This window comes from Equus asinus, chromosome 8 (assembly GCF_041296235.1).
Source record: "Equus asinus isolate D_3611 breed Donkey chromosome 8, EquAss-T2T_v2, whole genome shotgun sequence".
NCBI classification, from domain to species: Eukaryota; Metazoa; Chordata; class Mammalia; order Perissodactyla; family Equidae; genus Equus; species Equus asinus.
This window is the reverse complement of record NC_091797.1, coordinates 19,638,352-19,662,161: the sequence shown is the minus strand read 5'-3', so window position 1 is coordinate 19,662,161 and position 23,810 is coordinate 19,638,352. Positions and strand designations below refer to the sequence as shown.

General features: G+C 42.1%; 2 protein-coding genes across 6 annotated transcripts in view; one reads left to right on the top strand and one right to left on the bottom strand.

Annotated features, from left to right (window-relative positions):
* The window catches only part of LOC106828702 (uncharacterized), a 16,082-nt gene extending 6,565 nt beyond the window's left edge, over nt 1-9,517 (bottom strand). Inside the window, exons 1-4 of the mRNA XM_044776460.2 lie at nt 9,280-9,517; nt 8,812-9,196; nt 6,685-6,857; nt 5,435-5,576 (exon numbers count right to left, since the gene is read on the bottom strand). Of these exons, the coding sequence (XP_044632395.2) occupies nt 5,435-5,576; nt 6,685-6,857; nt 8,812-9,196; nt 9,280-9,517 (938 nt within the window). The remainder of the gene's footprint in view (nt 1-5,434; nt 5,577-6,684; nt 6,858-8,811; nt 9,197-9,279) is intronic.
* Nucleotides 9,028-23,810, top strand: ENPP4 (ectonucleotide pyrophosphatase/phosphodiesterase 4). 5 transcript variants are annotated; one of them, XM_044776804.2, is made up of 5 exons: nt 9,029-9,167; nt 15,479-15,565; nt 16,504-17,362; nt 17,968-18,138; nt 20,374-23,810. In XM_044776804.2, exons 3-5 carry the CDS (start codon nt 16,537-16,539, stop codon nt 20,736-20,738), a joined length of 1,362 nt encoding a protein of 453 aa, XP_044632739.1. In that variant the 5' UTR covers nt 9,029-9,167; nt 15,479-15,565; nt 16,504-16,536; the 3' UTR covers nt 20,739-23,810. The 5 variants fall into 5 exon arrangements, with proteins under 5 accessions (XP_070370921.1, XP_014692985.1, XP_044632739.1 ...); XM_070514821.1 differs by having other exon boundaries at nt 9,037-9,167; nt 20,377-23,810; XM_070514820.1 differs by lacking the exon at nt 15,479-15,565 and having other exon boundaries at nt 9,028-9,167; nt 20,377-23,810.

Genomic DNA, 23,810 nt, shown 5'->3' with positions numbered 1-23,810 from the left:
AGGAGAGTCATTTGAAATTCACGAGTTGCTGGGGGGATTCTGCAAATCGTTGGGTGACCCTGGCAAAAATCCAAGATGACAGCAAAATAGCCTATTGGCCCAAGAATGTCTGAGTGCTGGAGAGGAGTTTCCTGGAGAGGAAAATGAGCAGCTCAGTGACTCACTGACTCACCAGAGGCTGGACCACAGCATGTGAGCCTCGAGAACATCTGGGCCTGTGGTTGAGAAGCTTGTGAGGGCAGGTGGAAACCAGGATGCTGGGTGTCATGTGGGGGGTTGGGCCTAGGTGTCCTTGGTGGAGTCAGTAACGATATCACTACCATCTAAAACAGTGATGGTGAGAAGTCAGGACTCCACCAGCTTCCGGGAAAGAGGCCAGAAACCCCTCTCCTTCTTTCCTGAGCTGGTCCCCTGGGGCTGAGTGCAGAATCTGACTTTGTCTTCTCACCATATCTTTTGCTTCACCAAATTTCTTGCTACATAATCTGTTTCGGAGTCTGCAGAATCTGTTAGACCCAGTCTAGGCCTGGGCAGGCAGCATGAATGAGCCGCCCCAAACTCTGGGCTCTCATCTAGCCCTATAATTTTGTAATAATCGCTTGTTTTTCTTTTTTAACTTTTGGGTTTTACTATAAAGAGCTACATTTATTAAAAGTTTCTATTTTGTTTGTTTGTATGATTTTTTACCTTCAGGAAGCACTAACACAACTAAATTACTGCAAATATATGCCCATATGTCTAACAAAAGCAGTTACATAACGGACCCAGATGCCTTAGGTTAAATAAGGCAGATTGCATTCATGACAGCTCAGAAATAGGAAAGGCCCAGCCCGTTTTGCTCATGGCAAAGAAGAGGGGATAGGTATCTTCAGGAATGGAAATCAGCCTAAAACAACCCAAGGTGGTACAAAGCAAATCTGAAATTATCTGGGAATCTCAGGTACAATTTTAAAAATTCATCTGTTTTTCTTATCCTCTTCTATAATCTACCTGTACTGTCCTGTTAGCGTGTGTGCCTCAGCACTTAAGAGAGCTGGGTCTTGACGCCTTTGGTCTGAGCTTTAGCGTACAGGCACTACCAAGACCCCAGAGTCCAGAAGCAGCTGCAGAGACAATCTGCAGCTGGATGTATTCTGTTGATGACTAGTTTGTACCTTCATAGTTAATTCTGGTTTCAAACCTCAAGGCTGGAAGGTCATCTTAGATCTGTGGGCTGTCAGAGCTGGAAGGAGTGGCAGGGGCCATGTAGTTCAATTCCTAGAACCCGCCAGACCTGAATTTAAATATTTACTCTGCACTCAGTAGCTGAGCAATCTTGGGCCAGTGTCTCAACCTACTCAAGCCTCCATTTCCTCAGTTGTAAAACAGGCCCTCTTTCAGTTCCAGCCTCTGAGGGTTGTCGTCAAATAAATGGGATAAAGCAAGGGAATTACTCAGCACAGTGTCTGACGCACGGTAAGTGTTAGCGATGATCATCACTATGGCCAGAAAAATGTTCCCCAACCTGAACAATGTGCAGGGGAAGGCTGAGTTCTGGGGGAATTTAATGTCTAATGCAGCAGAACTTAAATTTTCTGTCATTTGGGGTATATGATCGTGCATATCCTCTTTGTTCCTTCACTAGGTGCATGACTGTTTACAGAGCAGATGAAACTGACTGCCTTATGGGTCAGACGTGTAGTGGAGACAGCAGCTGGATGGGCATCAGGAGAGAAGGGCTCCCTTTGTCCATTGCCACCACCACTGCCTGTGTGGCTGGGTCAGATCAGGGATCAGGGCTCAGCTCTGTCATTCCCATAGAACCTTAGGTGAGCACCTTAACCTTTGTGATTTAGGAATAACACAGGTATAAAGGTCATGTTTATTTACAGGCCAGTTGTGGAAGCCAAATAAGATCCTGACGTAAAAGCACTTTGCAGACTATAAAGGACCAAGCAAATTCAAGTTCAGTTATTACTAGATCTCCTTGCCCGCCTAAAGCATTAGTGACCCCAGATAGCCTCCTCCCCGTTTAGTGCAGAGAGCCCCCATGTTTCATGCAACAACCTCTTCCCAGATCCAAGTGTCCCCCTGGTGCCCTGTTGGCTGCACACCTCTGTATAACGCAGCAGGATCCCAGGGTACTAATTACTATCTAATCCAATATTTCCTGAACATGCCTGATAATGAGACACCCTGTGCTTGTAAAAAATAGAGTCTCAGAGGCCACACAAGATTTACTGGATCCAAATCTTCAGGGGAAGGACCTGGGACATTTTTAACAAAACCACAGGTAATTCTGTCATTTGGCCAGTTTGAGAAACTGTAAACTAATGCATGCAAATATGTTAGTTAACTAACATATTACTCTATCTGGACTAAACCCAATTAAAATGTACAGCTTCTTAAATATCCTAAGGGAGTTACAGTAATTCTGGAGATTTCAAGCAGAACCCTAGGGGGGATTTATGGGTAAAGGGAATTCCTTAAATCACTACGTTAAGGAGAATGTTTATTAAATTCTACACACAGTTTTTGTAGTTCCATAGTTTAAGAGACTATGAATATCCTCAGAGGAAAAGCTATAGAATGATCAAATGATTAGAGACACCAAATAATAAAAAATAAAATGTAGAGTAATTAAACTTACTTTAGTCCAGAGATGAGCCCCTTTAGCAAGAGTCTTTACATTTGGGAAGAGAGAAAATGTTATTTCCCTGATTTTAAAATACATATTTTTTCACATTTTATCATCTCTGAAATCAGGATGTATCTTACAGCTGATTGGCTACAGTTTTTCTTAGTGGTACATAAAATAATAGAGCTTCTTCAAATAGGGAGTGTCTTGGATTCCATGAAGTACCGAAATGAAACACAAGACAGTGACGTTTTTCTCAGTCTCTGTTGACTCATAACAAGTGACCGAGGTGTCCCTCTTGCCTCTGATCCCCACAAGGCTGACCACACCTGAAGCTCCAGCAGCCAACGGGTCCAGCCCACACGTGCAGCCTGCCCTGCTCCCCCGGGCTGCAGGGACCCTCTCTTCTTACGGCTCTTGTCTGAAACGCCTGTTTTCTCTTTCTCTTGCTTATCACTTATGCTGCTGCCTTGTTGACCGAATCATTTTTGCACTACCTTGTCACTTTATAGACATCTTTAGAATCTAAAACTAGATGGTGAACAACTTGAACACAGAAAACTTGCTTCTGTCTCTTGCTTTTCCCCAGGACCTAACACAGAGATCCTACCTAGTAATATTCAATAAATATTGAGGATGACGGCACTTAAGTGGGGGGACTATATACTTTATCATCCAAACCAGGACATTTTTGAGAGTGAAAGGGGCCACTATGAATATTTATGTGGGACAACAGGCAGAAGCTGGGACTATCCTGGGCAAATGTGGTCCCTCTACATATAGAGGTCTTTCTCTCCTACTAGATTGTAAACTTTGTGGGGGCGGGGACAATGTGACACTCGCTCTTATTTCCACAATGCAAATAACACCGTGCGTTGTAAGTCATTCCCTGCTGAATTAAGTATAACTCCTTCCTTGTCTACAAAATAATATGGTCTTAATCAACCTGTCCAGCCTCAATCCTAATGACTCCCCAAATATACGTCATTATTTTTCAGGAAAATGGAATTATTTTTGAGGACTGACACACTTTTCTTGTCTTGGTGCCCAGGCTGATGCTATTCCCTCAGCCAGACATTAACAGCCTCCCAGGGATGCCTGCATCCTAACACCCAGAATGTGTGACTGTGTTCTCCTGCCTGGTGAAAGGAACTTCGCAGGTGTGAGTAAGGGGAGGATCTTGAGATGGGGAAATATTATCCTGGATTGTCCGAGTGGGCCCAAGTAATCACAAGTTTCCTTATACGGGAAAAAGGAGGCAGAAAAGGCAGAGTCAGAGAGAGATAGGAGAAGACGCTAGGCTGCTGGCTTTGAAGACAGAGACTGGGGCCACAAGTCAAGGAATGTACATGGCCCCTAGAAGCTGGAAAAAGCAAGGAAATGGATTCTTTCTATGATCTTCCAGAAGGGTCACAGCCCTGCCAACCCATTCTAGACTTCTGACCTCCAGAACTATAAGGTAAAAATTTTGTGTTGTTTAAGCCACTAAGTTTGTGGTAATTTGTTACAGCAGCAGTGAAAAACTACTACACCACCTAACCTGCAAGAACCAGTGAAAACCAGCTCATCCAGGATCTCCTACCTGATTCCTCCCGCTGAATTTCACCTCTGCAGGACTGAACCTCTCCCTCTTTTGGACTTCTCTCAATAACACTTACCTTACTTGATAGTATAATGTAAGCAAATGTTTGCTTCTCTTACCCCCTTTTTAGAAATAAGTAATAGAAACCCAATGAAAACTAGTTGAAGCACAAGGAGAATTTATTGAGTCATGTGAATGAAGAGTCCACAGATGGAGCTTCAGGTAAGCTTGGATTAGGTGCCATCAGGTGCCATCTCTCGGCTCTGCTTTCTCTGAGTTGGCATCATTCCCAGGTACACTTTCCCTTTACGGCGACAATGATGATCACCAGCAGCTCTAGGCTTATATTCTACCTACTGAGCAGCTGCTGCTGAAAGATTGACCCTTTTTCAATTGTTTCAACAAAAGTTTCAGATTCTTTTTGGTCTCTCCTAGGGTATGTCCCTGTCATGGAACCAATTCCTGTGGTCAAGGGAGTGGAAGTGGCTCTAATAGGCCAGGCTGGGGTCAGAGTAAGAATGACCAGCTCATCCTGATTTGCCTGGGACTTTTCTAGTTTCAACATTAGAAGTCCCATGCCCCAGGAAACCCCTCAATTTAGGGCAAAATGGGATAACTGGTCACCCTAGGAGTCCATGCTGGAGACGAGAGGAGTTGTGGTCAGCCCCACCTGATGCCCATGACTAAGAAAGGGCTGATTTCCTAGAGGAACCACCAAAAGAAGGGAAAATGAATGCTGGGCAGGCAAAGCAACAGAGTGAGGTCCTCGCCATTGGCCTTTCTGGACCAGAGGCACCTTGAGGCCCTGGACCAAATCTTACAGATTTTGTATCTTTTAAAAAATTGCACATACTGTCTTCCACATAAGCCTCAAAAAAAAATTTCTACTGTTGCTTGCACAACTTTATTCAACGCTTGAAAAAACTCCCTTAGAGTGAAGAATTTGTAACACTAAATAGTTCTTGATGGTTAATACAGAATCACTTTTAACAAAAGCAGTTAAAAATAGTTTACGGTCCACTTGACTGAGATTATTTAAATAATCTTACTTTATTTTACTTACTAAAGTAATCTTACTGAAAATGGGGTGGGTAGAGAGTTTTAGTTAAATGAACTTCCAAAATTACTCAAGTACTATGATTCATGGGGTCCCTTCCCCCCTTATATTTAAGATAAAACCTGTATTATGTTTTCTTTACATTAACAGCTAATAATTATTAAAAAGTGAAACTTACCCTTGTAGTGATTTGAAATTCGAGTCACTAGTTTCGTTTTTGCTGCTGAGCTGAGCAGTGGACAGGAATTGTTTTTTTCTGGGCAGGGTGTGGCTTTTGCTCTGAAACGTTTTTCCTGTAACTTCTAACTTCTGACCCATTCCTGCCAGCAATGAGTTATGCATCCCAATTAGGAGTTTCAAAAAGAAATAATCATACAAAGAGCTATGCCTTTGATTTTGAAAACGGCATAAAAATATTTTACGCTAATGAATAAATGCTAAATCTTGAATCTAGCCAATGGGGGGGAAAGGAACCTGCCAATAACATGCTGTTTCCAAACCTGACATTGGCCGTGGAGGCAAAAACTCCAGTTGTAATGAGTTTTTGTGAATTTAGCCAAGTCAATTCACTATGGGGCACAACGTTCATCTGGAAATGATGGGTTTAGACTATTGTTCCTAGCTCATTTTAACCTCTAACACAAAATGGGTTTAAACTTTATCCATACTTCTAAGATTTATATAAAATTCCTTTTTCAAAAGCTGAACTTAAAGAACAATATAAATGAATGTTATTATTTTGCCTACCTAAGTAAAACAATATTTATGTCTAAAAATCACAATGGAAATGAAGGATTTATGTTAGTTATATTTTCTTTTATGGTCATTAAATTCTTCCAATGATCCTATTGTGGACTTGAGGTGGACTTGCCACCACCCATTCCACCTCATTCCCACTGAGAGAAGAAGTACACTTTTGGAAAGAGAACTCAGCTCAAGACTCAGCTGGTCCACTGGGCATTCCATATTCCTTGCTGGCTTAGATTGGGCCTATGACACAATTCTAGGCAAAATGTTTGAAGGAGATGGTTTCAGGAGGCTTCAGAGACAACGAAGAAAAGACCTAGAAGTCACTTCTTTCGCCCAGTGGAAGTGAAAAGTGAATCACAGGGTTCCTGTTGCTACTGTTAGTTATCTTTACCGCTAGAGGAACCAGCAGCCAACTCTGTTAACAGCCGAGTGGAGAGTTAGAAAGAACCCAGTAGGTGGTGACATTGTTAAGCTGCTAATTCAACCAGTCCTGAAGGCTGCCCTACCTCTGGACTTCCTGTTTCACAAGATTCTAAATATCCTTATTATCTAAGCCCATCCAAAAACAGGTTTTCATTTGTGGTCGAAATAGTAAATATTTGGAGGATAACAGAAGCTGGGTGCCAAAAGATCCTTATGAATCATTTTGTCCTTTTGGCCTTGACCCCATTATCTTACGGAGGAGGAGAGCAGACTGCACAGGACTCCCTGGTCTGAGCCAGCCTTGCGGGCACTGGCAGCGGCAATGGACGAAGGGACCCCTTCTCTTCTGATGTCCATCCAGCTGCGTCTCCACCACACGTCTGACCCCTAAGGCATCAGTTTCATCTATTCTGTAAGCAGTCACGCACCTAGTGAATGAACAAAAAGGATATGCGTGATCATATGCCCCAAATGCCAGAAAATTGAGGTTCTGCTATGTTGGACATTAAATCTCCCCAGAATTCAGGCTTCCTCTGACCATTATTCAGGTTGGGGAACATTTTTCTGGCCATAGTGATGATCATTGCTAACACTTACCGTGCGTCAGACACTGTGCTGAGTAATTCGCCTGCTTTATCTCGTTTATTTGACGACAACCCTCAGAGGCTGGGGCTGTGCTAGAGTACCTGTTTTGTAAACGAGGAAATGGAGGCTCAAATAGGTTGAGACACTGGCCCAAGATTGCTCAGCTACCGAGTGGCAGAGTGAGTACTGCACTTATTTACTTATTTATTTATTTTTTACTTTTGCTGAGATTAGTCCTGAGCTAACTAACATCCGTGCCAATCTTCCTCTATTTCTTTTTGGTTTGTGGGCTGCCAGCACAGCATGGCCACTAACAGAGCGGTGTAGGTCTGTTCCCGGGAACTGAACCTGGGCCACCAAAGCAGAGCATGCTGAACTCAACCACTAGTGGTCACCAGGGCTGGCCCAGTACTGTATTTAAATTCAGGTCTGGCAGAGTCTAGGCACTGAACTACACGCCTCTGCCTGCCTTCTGGCTCTGACAGCCCAAGGATCTAAGATGCCCAAATTCACCAATGCACAGGCCAGCCTCGAGGTTTGAAACTGGAATTATGAAGGTACAAACTAATAATCGACAGAATACACCCGGCCTCAAATTGTCTGTGAAGCTGCTTTTGGACTCTGGGGTCTTGGTAATGGCTATACTCTAAAGCTCAGACCTTGATTTCTAAGGTCCACTGTTGCAGGTCACTAATCCAGGTACGGAGTTTACATCTATTAAATCCTTAAAACCTGAGAATATTACATATGACTAGTACTCTTTTTTTTTTTTTTTTTGAGGAAGATCAGCCCTGAGCTAACATCTGTGCCCATCTTCCTCTATTTTATATGTGGGACGCCTGCCCCAGCATGGCTTGAGAAGCAGTGCCTAGGCCCACACCAGGGATCCGAACCACAAACCCTGGGCCACAGAAAAGGAGTGTGGGAACTTAACCACTATGCCACCAGGCTGGCCCCATGACTAGTATTCTTAAATTCATTTAATTGTATGTTTTTAAGCACCAGCTGGAGCTACATTAGCTAAACGAAAGAAAATATCCTCTTGGAGTTTGCATTTTAACGAGGTGGGGGTGGGGAGGGCAATGAATCCAGAGCACCATAGAACGTTCCATTAAATTCAATCATCATTTAGTGATTTTTTTTCTATACCGTGTTCTGTTTGGCAGGGAAGATACAAACAGGAAAAAGACACTATCCTTTCTTTGCCAAGTCTGCCTGAGTAACCCAAGTGTTAACAAATAAATCCACTTCTGTTCGGTAATGTCTCTTCCTCCTAGTAAGTTTAAAGTTACATTCAACTGTTTGGCTAAGCTTCCACTTAAAGGCAAGAGCACAGTCCCACACGCGTCTGTCCAAAGAAGTGCCCATTTCTGGGTTGGTACCCATTACGAATTCCCTATTGCAAGCACTGTATTTCTTGTAACCTCATCTGTAAACTGCCCAGCACTCAACTTGGCCTGTAAAGGCGCTCACTTCTCCTCTAAGACAGATATTGCTTTGGAAGAATCATCGTCTATTTATCCCAACTCACGGGAACTGCCTGAAGCTGCTCTAGACTTGCGTCGGCCCCTGGGGCAGCCAAAGTCGATTTTCCCCCGCGGACACCTAAGCCGCCAAGTGCACATTAACCAGGGGCCATAGCGGCGCGGCAGTAGGCCACCGGCTTGGCAATAGCCAGGGCCTTTCTGGGACTCACTTGGTTTCAGGTCCCCTGAAGGGCACCCAGCCCGGGGACGATATTAAAAGGGCGTGGGAGGAGAGAGGAAAGAACCTCTCCTAGATCCAATTCGACCCTACCAGGGCGGCTGTCTCCAGGTGGTACCCGAATCGAACCAATCGGAGAGGGAGTTACATTTAATGCGGCTCCGCCAGCCAATCCGAGGACACGTCTCAGACGCCGGCGCGCGCTGGGGCCCCGCCGGCGGGCAGCCTGAGCAGCGGTGGCGCGCCGGGCAGCTGCGCACCCCCAGGAGCGCCCGCGCAGCGCGGATCTTCGGGCGGTGGGGGCTCTTCGCCGCGCCCGAGCGCCCGCCATTGCGCAGGCGCCATAGGAAGAGCCGCACCTCGCAGCTGTACGTTTGGGTCTCCGCGCCCCCCGGACCCACGCGCGCCGGGTTCCGCGCGCTGGCGAGACGCGGCGGCGGCGGTGGCGGGTGAGTGTGAGGCCGGCGCGCCAGGCGTTCTGGAGGGAGGTGCCACCCTCTGCTGCGTCCCCAGGGGCGTTGACAGTAGAGGTGGTGAGAAACACCCCTCCCCAGCACACACCTCCCTGGGGGCGCTGGCGGGGACCTCCGCGAAGGGGCCCGGAGGGCAGGGAGGTGCCAGCCGCCCGGGCAGAGGGCGGCGTGGAGGAGGCAGGCAGTGAGGCAGGTGTTCTTGGCCGGGCCGGCTGCGGGGGGCAGGACAGGGGAGGGGGCCGGAGGGGAGAGGGGGGCTCGGGGGAGGCGGGAGGTGGGGCGGGCGCTGGATTCGAGAGGAGCGCGGAGAAGGCACCGACGGGCATCTGTCTGGATGTTGGAGTTTATGGTAATTATGTAACCAGATTTAAAAACTCATTTCCTGGAAAACCAAACCCTAAAGCCAACCTTGCAGTGCCTTTTATGGGCTGGACACTGGGTTCAGTGGGCACTGCACAACAAGGCTTCCTTTCCCGGCACGGCCGCCCTGGGTAACAGCGTCCCATTGTGCGGATGAGGAGCGCCGGGCGCGGAGCGGGGGCGGCGGGACAGGTCCAAGTCTGTGCAGCTGGAGACAGGCAGATTCGGGTTTCTACCAGAAATGACCCCAGGACGGTTTTACTTAACCACCGGGCGGTCTGGTGGACCGCAGCCTGAAAACTTGCCAGGTGCCCTCGGAAGTCAGCTGTTCCTTTCAATGCTGTGGTTTTCTTTTCTTCCTTCCCTTTATCCAGAGGTTGTCCCAGGTTATTTCAGGGAAATTTACTTAATATAAATAAAATATCTCTTTCTTCCTTTTAAATTAGGTACAAAATATAATTTGGGAGAAATTTTGATGAAAATGCTAGAGTACCCATGGGGGTTATTTTACTACGTGCAAAGTAAGGTAAGGGGAGCTGTTTTGAAGAGCCTTGCTAGCCAGTTTTGTGTGCGCTGGAAAATTGGAGAATAATTTAGAATCCTGGAATTTTTAAGACCGAGAAAGTCTTTTAGCGAGCTGTTATATTTTTTTCCTTAGAGTATTAAGAAAATAACTCATAATAATCTAAAGGAAACCACCTAAGTCATCTGTGTGCATCGACAATAATGCTATTTTAAAGCTGCATATGAGTTTCATTACAAATAATATTTGTGAAGTGCTTGCAATACAGTTTTTGTTATTATGGAGCAGATGGCATGTTAATGGTGGCAAATATCTTTCACCATATCCTGTAACTGTTTTACTCTTCCAGCTTCAGGATGCCAGTCGGAATTGCCTGATGTGCATTCTGTACACTAAGAAAGTCATCCCACACGACGTAGAGTGTGTTTTGTCCTCTGAACTGAAGACTGGTTGCTACTGGTTGCTGTGGGGATATTTAGGTGTAGACTAGACGAGTCTGCTGCTTTTGTTTTCTTTGATTTTTTTTGGTTTGAAAAATTACAGAATTTCTCCCGATGTTTTGTAATATAACAATTAGTGGTTTTCATTCCTTGAAAACTACTTGAGAACTTCTCACTGGTGTTTTATTTGTCACTTAACACTCCCTGTTAGACTGAAACAGAATGTGGTAGACGTAGATACAGGCACTGCTAATGAAACACGTTCTGGCGGGAAAAGTAACTTTAATAGTTTGGAGGTTATTGCCAAACTTGTCAACTTGCTGTTACTAGACTTGTAAACTTGCGGAGGACATGAAATTAATAAGTACACAGTAAAGTGAATAATTGGTTTCTGAGCTTGGCCAATCACTAAACTTCAGCTTCATCCTATATAAAAAGAAAGGATTAGACTAAATTATTTCTCCTTATTTTATAGTTTCACCATAATATCATTCTGCCTGTCATTGTACAGACTTTTTCCTAACATACCAGCTTTGTAACTAGAATGGGTAAAAGGAAGCTAAATTTGAGAGCCTGTTCTTAACACTTTATGCGTCCCCATTTTACAGTACACGCAAAGAAACTGAAACTGGGAGAACCAGATCTGCCCAAGATCGCCCGCCTGCTGAGTGTGAACTGACGTTCTGGGATCTGTCTGATTTCAGAGCCTGTCATCTTTGTGCTTTGTCTGAGCTTCTAATCTTGGGGACAAGGAGGGGGGCGCTTGGATCCTAGCAGCGTGCTAAGGGATTACTGAACCCCAGATAAAAGCACATGTACCTTGAGCATCCTTTTCACTCAATATTTGGGGAAGAAAGCTTTTGATTTGGATGTGTTTTGTGAGAAAGGGGAGCAGACACAGGTTTTTGCTTCCTGTTGTTTTGCATATGGGAAGCGGTGTAATATATTTTCACATTCAAACACCCAGGTCTGTGTTATGATAGAGTATCAGTTTCACATAATTTTTGAGGTAAAATGAGACATCAAAGATGTTTCCTGTCTTGTGGCAGGGCATTTCAGATGCTTTTAAGATTACAATTTCATTTCCCTCCACTCTTTTTTTTTTAACATAATAGTTTTTTTTCTTAATCTTTTTTTTTTCCTGCTTTTTCTCCCCAAATCCCCCCGGTACATAGTTGTATATCTTAGTTGCAGGTCCTTCCAGTTGTGGCATGTGGGACGCCGCCTCACCGTGGCCTGATGAGTGGTGCCATGTCTGCACCCAGGATGTGAACTGGCAAAACCTTGGGCCGCTGCAGCGGAACGCACGAACTTAACCACTTGGCCACGGGGCTGGACCCTCATATAGTAGTTTTATTGAGATATAATTCACATACTCTTCAGTTCACTCATTTAAAGTGTACAATTTTATGGAGTTGTGCCACCATCACTACAATCAATTTGAGAATATTTTCATCACCCCCAAAGGAAACCTCATACCCATGGGCATTTACTCCTTGTTTCTCCTTAATACTTGCCCCAGGCAACTCCTAATATACTTTTCATCTCCGTAGGTTTGCCTATTCTAAGCATTTTGTCTAAATAGAATCGTCCAATAAATGATCTTTTGTGACTGCCTTCTTTCACTTAGCATAACGTTTCAAGGTTTATCCAAGTTGTAGCCTATTTGAGTACTTCATTCCTTTTAATTGCCAAATAATGTTCCCTTGTATGGATATACCACATTTATTTATCCATTTATCACCTGATGGATATTTGAGTTGTTTCCTCTTCTTGCTTCTTAGTGATAATGCTGCTGTGAACATTTGTGCACAAGTTTTAGCATGGACATATGTTTTCGTTTCTCTGGGGCATATACCTAGTAGTAGAATTGCTGGGTCATATGTTAACTCTTAAACTTTTGAAGAACTGCCAGAATGTTTTCCCAGCAGCTGCACCATTTTACACCCCCACCAGCAGTGTCTAAAAGTTCCACTTTCTTTCTATCTTTCCCAACACTTGCCTATCTTTTTCATTATATCTATCTTAGTGGGTGTGAGGTGGTATCTCATGGTTTTGATTTGCTTTTCCCTGATGACTAAAGATGTTAAGCATCTTTTCGTGTTCTTCTTGGCCATTTTTATATCTTTGAAGAAATGTCTTTTCAGATCCTTTGCTCATTTTTTAATTGAGTTTGACTTTTTATTATTGAGTTGTTATAAAGAATATCTATTCTTTATATATTCTAGATATAAATCCCCTTATCAGATATATGATTTGCAAATCTTTTCTCCCATTCCATGGGTTCTTTTCTCTTTCTTCATGATATCCTTTGAAACACAAAAGTTTTTTATTTTAAGTTCAATTTCTTTCTTTTTTTGGTCACTCGTGCTTTTGGTGCTGTATCTAAGAAGACTTTCCTAACCCAAGGTCCTAAAGATTTACTTCTATATTTTCGTCTAAGAGTTTTATAGTTGTAGCTCCTAATTTTGGTCTGTGATCCATTTTGAGTTAATTTTTGTGTATGCAATGAGATGAGGGGTCCAAATTCATTCTTTTGCATGTGGATATCCAGTTGTCCTGGCACCATTTGTTGAAATGTCTTGGCACCCCTCTGTTCTTAGAGGCAACTCTGTTGGAAAAGTTGTAGACATACTGTGATATTCCATTTGTGGTAATTTATCAAAGGGCTTAGTTTTCAAAACAATACTTCATGGTGTGTGGATCTCAAGCGCAGCATTACAAAGAAGTTTTGGCATGTAGAACAAAGTTCATTCAAGCTTGTCTTTGTTCTTCCAAGATGACAGCCTGATTCATTACTTTGTTTATGCCCTTATTTTGAGTATAATATATATGAAAAGTATAAGGTCTTTGTCCTCTGATAAATGGCACATACATACATTTTTGTGGTATAGACCTAGTTATATTAGATATTCATTGAATGATTTTTTAAAAATGACCAAGGGGCTGGCCTGGTTGCCTAGTGGTTGGGTTTGCATGCTCCGCTCTGGTGGCCCAGGGTTTGCTGGTTCAGATCCCGGGTCCAGACCTACAGACTGCTCATCAAGCCATGCCGTGGCAGCATCCCTTATAGAAAATAGAGGAAGATTGGCACAGATGTTAGCTCAGGGACAATCTTCCTCAAGCAAAAAAGAGGAAGGTTGTCAACAGATGTTAACTCAGGGCTGATCTTCCTCAGCAAAAAATAAGTAAATAAATAAAATTGCAGGCCCCTGGCCTCTACTCTAGACTGACTGAAGCAGAATTTCCTAGATGTAGAGACTAGACAGCTACACATTTACAAGCCCCCCTCAGTGATTCTTCTGTCTACTACGATGTAGTAGCTGATATGAAGATGGAGTTGACTAGGCTGGCAACTGCTGGTGTCCTCAGGACTTCTGTATGTGCCTGAGAGAATGGTGAGGCTGTGTTAAAGGATTCGGCAGATAAGGAAAGGGAGAGATTTGGAGGTGCAAATTTGCATTGTTTGACGTGTGTCAGACTTGACTTGCCAGCAGAATAGTTTGTGCAGTGGGATTGCTTGGGAATCTAGACTGGTTACCCAGGGAAGGAGCCAGGGCATTAAATAAAGCATGGGTTTTTAAAAATAGATTTATGGGTATCTTTAAGATACTGTGCCACTTATTTGCTGTTTTAGTCTACTCTGTTACTGGAAACAAATAGGTGGTTATGAGGAAATAGCTGTACTCGGAGAGAAACCAGGGACCCTGCTCAGTGAAGCTTTCATGGAGACCTGCGTGCCCCCACACAGGTTCTCAGATGGCTGGAGCCCCGGGCAGCAGCCTGACCCCACTGTTGTCTGACTGAACCCAGCCACGACTGTCTGAGCGGGGAGATGAGTTGTGCCGAAACGCTAGGTCAGGGGGCACCACAGACCGAATGAAAAGAGATGTACTGCTGTCTAGATTCTCGACAGCTGGAATTGGTAAGATGTGCTAGGGCTGCGTCTGTGCAAAGTATGTCTCTTGTACTAATCAGAATTGTTACTCTTTTCTTTGGAGAAGTGGTTTGATTTTGTTATTCGTACTGTTTTTGGTTTCTTGGATGATCCACGCACCCCAGTCAGAAGGCATCCCATCTCAGGTTAGAATGATAGAGGCTTTCCAGACCCAGAGATCCTCACAAACAAGATTCTGTGCCTTTGGTCTTCAAAATTTTAAGTCCTTGGTTTTCCAAGAGTCACAGCGTCCATCAGTAAGTATTTGAGTGACAGCACATACACAGATCAACTAGGTAGTATGTTTGAAAGGAGGGAAGTCTCTGCCTTCAAGTAATTGCAGTCTAGTTGGGAGAAGGAAGAACACACAATACATGACTCCTGGTCACAGTAGTTAGCTCGCTGCGGTTTGCACCTGGGACCTTTCGGTGCATACCGCTGTGGCCGTACCTCGGGGCTTGTTACTCTGAAATAACGAATTCACACACCTCACTCTGACCAAAACCCCACATCCTTGCAGCTTTCAAGGAAAGATACTTTTACAACACCAGTTCTTTAACTTCATCAAAACCTCCAGTCTGAAACCTCTTTACTTCTTGCATCTGTATCAGTTCCAGTTGAGGTTCTGCAGCCCAGATTTCAGCTGCTCTTCCAGTACCTTCAACTTCCTTAGTCACACTTCAGTTTCTGGCAGAATCAAAAGCCCAGGTAGGGTCAGCTGCCTGTTTCATTCATGGCTGAGCCAGGGCCACTGAATTGCTGGAGAAAACCAGTCAGCAGTGTCACTGTAGAAATTCATGGCATCCACTGTCAACATGGGCCACCAATCCTAATGTTTCCTTGTACTCTCTCCCATTCTCCACTGGTGGCCATTTCAGACATTGTCTGTGTTCCTCAAACCTGCAAACCGTTTAACACCCGACTCCTCGGTGATTGACCCTAACTCTTGCGACACAAAGAGTGCAGCTCCCTTCACCTCCGGCCCTCAGACCTGTTAACTTACTCCTTTCTTCTCCTCCCCCGTTAGAATGGAAGAGGTGTACCCATGCACAGTGAATCATTCTGCATAAATCACATATCCTGCTTTCTTAGCGACTAAAGATAGAGCCTGAAGGTACGGAGATTTATTAGGGGAATGCTGTTTTTGTAGTCAGTGGATTATTAAAAAAAGAATGAAAAATCAGCGAGAGCTCTGAGCCTGGGGTATTAGGCAGGATAGTTGTGTCTTTGAGACTAAAAGGAAAGTTTAAGAGAGATGTGGTGGTGAAATTCATTTCTGCGGCTGTTGGTTTTTTTGGAAGGTAAGCCCTTTGAGTTTTAGGCTGTTGCTAGTAGTACCCTGACAAGTCATTTTGTTGTGGGCGATGACTTTGTTGTGGGTAATACTTGGCGTCCACGTCCCTGTAGGCTTTGTCTGTTTGTCAGCCTCATGTGAATGTTGGGCAGCCACAGATTGAGGTGGGACCTTTCTCTCAAATAGTATTTATTTTTTCCTCCCCTTTTTTATGCCAGTATTTTTCAGCAAGAACTGGTGATGAGCCAGTATGGTAGAATTTCCACCACCTATTTCTGTGGGTTAAAAAGAACTATAGGGTACCAGTCATTAAACTAGAAAAATAATCTCCCTCTCTAGGATCTCTGAGAGCTTGGCATTATTTCTGTTTTGTGCAAACGGATCACTTTTATTTCTTCATCTGTTCTTATTAAACTTTTAAATAATTGCTGCTGCTGCAGACAAGCAAGGCAGCCCAACAGGACTATTTATGTGGATATAAGAATGGTCTGCTTCCCCTTCGGAGCGTGAAGGATGGGGCAGGACATACAGCAAGAGGAAATTGGACAGATGGAGGCAATTTTTATTTTTTCCAATTTTAGCTTCATTTAGTTATCATTCCGTAAATGACATTATTTAATTTTTAAGTTGATAGAGGTAAAGCTGGTATATAAAAAGTTTATAGTAAATGTCAGTTCTCTTCTCCCAATGGCTAAACTTTTGAAACCTAATCCAAATCAAATAACATTAGTACTTATGAATTGTGCCTTTTATTTTAGGAACTCTGATTGCCGTCCTTCAGTACCTTCGGCATGAAGTTATTAGTAATACTTTTATTTTCTGGACTTATACTTGGCTGTAGAGGTAACTCTTCCTATAGTTTTCCACCCAAGTTACTGCTGGTGTCCTTTGATGGCTTCAGAGCTGACTATCTACAGAACTATGAATTTCCGCATCTCCAGAATTTTATCAAAGAAGGTGTCTTGGTAGAGCGTGTGAAAAATGTTTTTATCACAAAAACATTTCCAAACCACTACAGTATTGTGACAGGCTTGTATGAAGAAAGCCATGGCATTGTGGCTAATTCCATGTATGATGTAATTACAAAGAGACATTTTTCTGACTTGAATGACAAGGATCCTTTTTGGTGGAACGAGGCAGTGCCTATCTGGGTGACAAATCAGCTCCAAGGAAACAGGTCCAGTGCTGCTGCCATGTGGCCTGGCACCGATGTGCCCATTCACAACACCACACCTTCCTACTTTATGAATTATAGCTCCTCAGTGTCATTTGAGGAGAGACTAAACAATATTACCGTGTGGCTGAGCAATTCGAACCCACCAGTCACTTTTGCAACACTCTATTGGGAAGAACCAGACGCAAGTGGCCACAGATATGGACCTGAAGATAAAGAAAACATGCGCAGGGTGCTGAAAGGAATAGATGACCTCGTCGGTGACCTAGTCTACAAACTCAAGACGTTAGGATTGTGGGAAAATCTTAATGTGATCATTACAAGTGATCATGGGATGACCCAGTGTTCTCAGGACAGACTGATAAACTTGGATTCCTGCATCCGTCGTTCAGACTACACTGTGATAGATTGGACCCCAGTTGCTGCTGTACTTCCCAAAATAAGTAAGGAAACTTTTAGCTGAGGGATATTTGAATGGGGAATCGATTGAGGAGGGAGGGTTTTACAAAAGAACGCAGCTCTGGTTTTCAGTAGCTCAGGACCTTGTATGCTTACTCAGGGTTGGGTTTTCCCCCCTCATTTACAAGTTTTTAAGCAATTAGCTTGAAGTTTCGGTTCAGAGTGATTATTTTCTTGCTTTTTGAAATATTTCTTAATTATTCACACTAATGGAAAAAGGAAATTTTTGTCCTTCAAAAACATGTTGGATTTTTGTGTGAGATACACCTTCTGTCTCCTGATCCTAGAATTAGCAGTAATATGTAATTAGTTTCTATTTACTTAGTAAGCTAGACATGAAAATTGTCCACTTTGTGTAAAAGTCCACCAGGGATAATCAAAATGAAAAGAGAGATAGGTGAATGCTTGAAGAGGTGTGTCTGTCTGTGTATGCATCGGTCCCCACACTGTCACATAGTTATTGCTTTGTTTAAGAATTAAGTGATTTAATAAATATTGTTCAGGCTTTACATCGTTATTCCAGATAGAGATATTTTTTCCTTATCAGTCAACCGTGACTTTTCCCTTTGTTGTTTCATTTTTCTTCCAGATAGAACTGAGGTTTATAACACACTGAAAACCTGTCACCCTCACCTGAATGTTTATCTCAAAGAAGAGATTCCTGCGAGATTTCATTACCAACATAACGATCGAATTCCGCCTCTTATTTTGGTTGCTGATGAAGGCTGGACGATTGGGCGAAATAAATCATCATCAAAATGTAAGTATTTATTTAGGATATTTCTGTCATGCCCTAGAGCTAAATCACACATTGTGACATTGTTCTGTTAATAGGGCGCTTTGATTTAGAGATATTGACACAGTATAATTCAGTTTTCAACTAGATAATTCTCAGGTTTTCATTCCATTTTCAGGTTTTCACTGGATAGCAATTTACAGTGACCACAGTTTCCCCCTTGGATTAGAAGGCTGGGGGACCTGAAGAGTGAAGCTGTAGGTTTCCTTTCTTACCAACACTGCAGTTACTACCAGTGACTTGCAAGAGCGGTTCTCTTGATTTGTAGAAAAGAAGAGAGAAGTAAAGAAACAAAGAAAATAAAAGAAAGAGAAGTATAGAAACAAAATAAAAGGGGAGAGAGTAGCTAGTTCAAATTCCTTTTTATTTTTGAGTGTTAAAAAAAGTTTGTCTAGGGGCCGGCCCAGTGGCGCAGTGGTTAAGTGCACACATTCCGCTTCAGTGGCCCAGGGTTTGCCGGATCGGATCCTGGGTGCGGACATGGCACCACTTGTCACGCCATGCTGTGGTGGGCGTCCCACATATAAAGTAGAGGAAGAAAGGCAGGGATGTTAGCTTAGGGCTGATATCCCTCAAAAAAAAAAAAAAGGTTTGTCTAAGTAACCCTAAGCCTTTCCCCGTTTTACATGAATGCTCCAGCTGTTTAGAACACTGGGCAAGGACCAGCAAGTGAACAAAGAAAAGTCTACCGAGTAGACAAAATAATTGCATCTCCTACATACAGAGAGAGCTGTCTCTCTCCTAAGACTGAGGAACTGCGTAGGGGAGAGTTACACGTCTTCCCGGAACTGAAGTTTATTTATCCATATGTTAAATTCAGTTTGAATACTTTTTCTAAAAATCTGGTTTTGTAGTCTATTACAGGGATGAGAAAACTTTTTCTCTAAAAGGCCAGATAGTCAATATTTTAGGCTTCGTGGGCCAGCTGGACTGTCTAAGCTCCTCCGCTCTGCCTTGATGGTGTGGAAGCTGCCACAGGCAATATCAAAACACATGGACGTGGGGGCTTCCAGTGAGACTTTGGACAGAGACCGGTGGAGAGCTGAATCTGGCCGGGGCCTGTGGTCTGCAGATCCCTGATCTATAGCAATTCAGAAGCAGCAGGCAAGGAAAAGATGAAGAGTTTATATTTTACTGATACTTATATGTTCCTTGTTGAAAACTTGGAAGATACTGAAAAGTTTAGAAAAGAGAACAAAAACTATCCATAATTTCTCAATACAGAGGTACAGACAAATGTTAATTGTGGGAATTTTCCCCCTTCTAATCTTTTTTTTCTGTTACATATACTTGCATATTTTTACTTTATTGAAATTATAATACCTGTATATAGTGTTATATTCTGCTTTTTATTATATTGGTCACTTGCATTATTTTTATTATGAAATATTTCAAACATGCAATTAAAGAGTAATATAACAAACATTGATAGACTCATCTCAGTCACCTGCACTTCGAATGAAAGTGGGAGCTTATTAAATGCAACTGGTGTACCTTAAAAGGCGATATTTGTTAAAATAAGGCTACAAATTGAGAATCTGGTGTTGGAGTTGTATCAGGGACCATCACGTTTTTCTGTGAGTCAGACTTTTACTGGAGTTACCGGTTGGAGTCATCTGGTTAGACTTCTTCACATTCAGTGCGAAAGTCCCTTCTGTAACATTCTCCCTTACCTGGCCCTCCAGATACTGAGGTGTTCATCAACTGTTAGTAAACCAGTAGTATATTATAGAATTCTGTTTCTTATCATGGGAGCAACAGACAGAGGTAAGGCTGCGGGTTGGCTTCTCCGTTCACTGGTTTGACTCCCTTCCGCTCTCCCAGTTATTCAGGACCCTCAGCCCGACCACTCTTTTTATCACTGGCGCTGTTTGCAGTGGGCTTTTGCAAACGGTGCTGGAGATTGACAGGTGAAATAAGTGGGGCTAGGACGGAAAGATAAATACGTTAGGTTGAGAAATATTTTTAAAGCTTGAGCCCATGAGCAATTGGGAAAAGCGGTATGTGTGTGAAATAGGGGAGGTGCTTGAGTTGAAGAAAATAGAAAATTTTATTCCTGCTCCTGTCTGGTGTAACTAATCAGAATTTAAGTGCGTGAGAATTACACTGGCAAGAATCTAGTCTATTTACAATGAAAGAGAGTTATTTTGTAATAGAAAGAGTGATCTTGTTTACTAACAACGTTTTGTTCTTTTTCAGTAGGTGACCACGGCTATGATAATTCCTTGCCTAGTATGCATCCGTTTCTAGCTGCCCACGGCCCTGCATTTCACAAGGGCTACAAACACAGCACGATTAACATTGTGGACATTTATCCAATGATGTGCCACATCCTGGGATTAAAACCACATCCCAATAACGGAACCTTTGGTCATACTAAGTGCCTGTTAGTGGACCAGTGGTGCATTAACCTCCCAGAAGCCATTGGAATTGTTGTTGGTGCGCTCTTGGTCTTAACCATGCTGACAGGCCTCATAATCATCATGCAGAAAAGATACTCTGTACCCCATCCATTTTCCCGACTTCAGCTACAAGAAGATGATGATGACCCTTTAATTGGGTAATGTGCAGGGGTTTATACAAAGTGTCTTTGGTTAGTCACAAAACGAAGGATACACCCAAGGAATGGTGTTGTAACTATGAAGAAGTCTACTGTGGAAGACAAAGAACTTAGACGGAGCATGCTAAAGTTATTTTGTTTCGTTTTTCCTTGTGTTTTGTTTTGGTGCATTAGCTAATACAAAAGACTCTGATCATAGTAAAAATTGCTAGTAAGTCATTAGTTAACACCAACTATCTCTCTAACTAGAAACATCTTTTTAAGAAAAATTCTGCCTCTGCCTTTTTTTTGCAATGAAGATTTGACACATCTTTAGATAAAATATACCAAAATTTAGTAGGCATGATTTTCTAATAAATTTTTATATTTGTAAATGAAACAACCGAAATCTTTATGCAACTAGTGGATTCTGTGTATCAGGGAGGAAAAGTTTCCTATATTTTTATATTTGTCTTTAATAGAGTTTGTATCCCAAGTAAACCCTGGAGGTAGGAAATTCTCTGTGATGGTTAATAGAACTGGTTAACCAGGCTGAAAAGATCTAGCATGGGAAGAAATTATTTTAAGAAAAGCTATTATAAAAAAACAAATGACGACCATGTGATACAGAGCCTGAGTCTTCACTGCTATGTCTTTGTTAAGACCCTTTAGCTGTTGAAGTCTCTAAAGTTTTATGTCTTGAAGATTATTGCTAATAATTAAGAAAATAGAGAAAAGTACTTTTCTCTGTTTGTGCTTAATGCCTTTGTGTAAGTTATTTAGTGTGTGTGTGTGTGTGTGTGTCAGACTTTATGTGACTTAGAGGAGGTCAGGTGGCTTGGACTGTAGGCAGGTGTCCACATTCCCACTGAACACAGTTCTCAGGAAAGGTTGTATTTGCACTTCGTATTTGTTTACTTTCTTCTGACTCACAAGGTAAAATCATACTTTTAAAAAATGCAGTAATTTTTGTTACCTTTTTAACTTTCTCATGTTGTTTATTGTAACCAGAGATATACAGGTGCTCCAGAAAAATTGATGACCTGGATACAAACCTGGTTTCGATTGGGTCAGAAGGAGGAAGAGAGATTTTTATATTTATTTTTTGGACTTTTATGTGTTACAGGCAACACTTGAGTAGTTAAAGCTCCTGGAGTAGTTAAAGCTACAATGGAATTTGGTATCTTTTGATCTTTTACATTATTCATGTGGTAGTTGGTGGAATAAACTCTTAGCACTCTGTTAACGTTCACTAGCCTGAGTGCTGCCTCTGCCTTTCTCTCCAGTATTTGGTTCCTAGAAATAATCCCCCTGCTCATATTGTTTTTAACATACTTGTTCAGAGCCAAGGGTTTGTGGTAAAGAACTGTCATCCTACCTTTGCCAAGTGGTCCCTTCTAATAATCAAACTGAATATGATGAACCTGAGTCGAGGCAGACTAGATTGTATCTATCAGAGGGAAAATTGGGCTCAAGAAGCATTCATCAGGACCTGAGGCAAGCAATTAATAGTGTGACCTTTAAAGTGTTGACAATATAAAATAAAGTAGGTAACTGTTTCGCAGATACAAAATAATCTACAGTAAATATGCAGCCCCCTTAAAATGTTGTTTGTCGGTGAGAGTAAAGAACAGCGATGCCAGTCATCAGACATGTCAGTCATGCTAAATACTGCTGATTTCCTGACCCTGGTGTTTAGTGTCTATTGTATTTGGGGTTCTTGAGAAGCATTTCCACACCCTGTGTAAGTAGTCCATGCTGTTGGTCATAAGTTGGCTGTATTAAGAACAGCATAGTGAATAAATGAAATCAACCAATAGGACTAATGTTGCTTTTTGACAGATTTTATTTCTGATTGTTTTTCCTCACATAAAAATTATCCCAAAGGTTAATAGTTGATCTGAATGAAACAATGGAAAATTTCTTTCTACTTAAATTTCCATTGAAAAAGAAAGACAAAGAATAGACTAGTCCCGTTTAAAGCAGTGGACATTTCTCTGAAGTGTCTAAAATAGTAGCAGGATATTTCATGTTAGTTGAGTAGAGCTTGATCGGTGAGTGGTGTTGAGTTTTAGTGATTGCATTAGCTTGATTGGCGGTTGTGAGTTTCAGAAATCTGTCTGTGGCATCCAGCCTGTGGGTGGATTTTGTATAGCATGGGATAGGAAGGGAAGCCTGGTGAAAAGACATTTACCTGTTTGTCTTGTGTTTCATTCCATTCTCAAAATATTAACTCTAATTAAAATTGTAAAATTTTAATATATATGTTGATGGGACAAGAAAAGTATTTATTTAATCAAAGAGATGTTTATATATTGAATTTTATGTTAATTCATTTGTATCTTTAAAACATTATCACTGTACAGCCAATGACTCCTCTAGTGCACTGAGAAAATCTTTTAGTGAAGCCAGTGTTTTACATTAAGGTTGTGGTGTTTTGTTAAATAATTGACTAGTATGTATGCTGCTGTTTTCTGGGTGGCAGAAAGTGTTTGGTTCCAGAAACGTTTAACTGTTTATGGCACCAGTACTCAAAGGTAACAGGAGAACTTTTTATTAAGTGTTTTTGTAAATTCAGTGAGTGAATTCAGAAGAAGTGTTTACTTATAGGGATAGTCATTTCTGCTGCTGTTACTCCTGTGCAAGTTCTGCTGGTAAACGGCAATAGAATAAAGTTAGTTCAATGCTCTGTACTATAGGCTTTGTAGTATTGTTCCGTGAAGCTTGGGATAAGAATTTAAGGATACATTTTTGTAACATTAAAGGAGTAAAAATGCCTGTGCATTTTTCTTGGGTGTCTCCCTCTCTTGCCCATATCTGGTAAGCTTTAAGGATGATTGCATTTAATTCCTTTGATCTGGAGGGTTTTACTTCATTGTGAATACATAAAGCGACAAATGAAGGACAAAGATGAGATGGAAGTGTGTATTTATTGTCAATTCTTTAAATAGTGTATAAATAAAATGACATGAGTGTGCTTTAAAGACATTTGTATGTAGTGCCTTAAGTTGAATGTATTTTGACCATACTGTTTGAATTCATAGTTAACAACTTTGCTTATGATTAAAAAATTTTATGTGAGTAAAATCTACCAAAA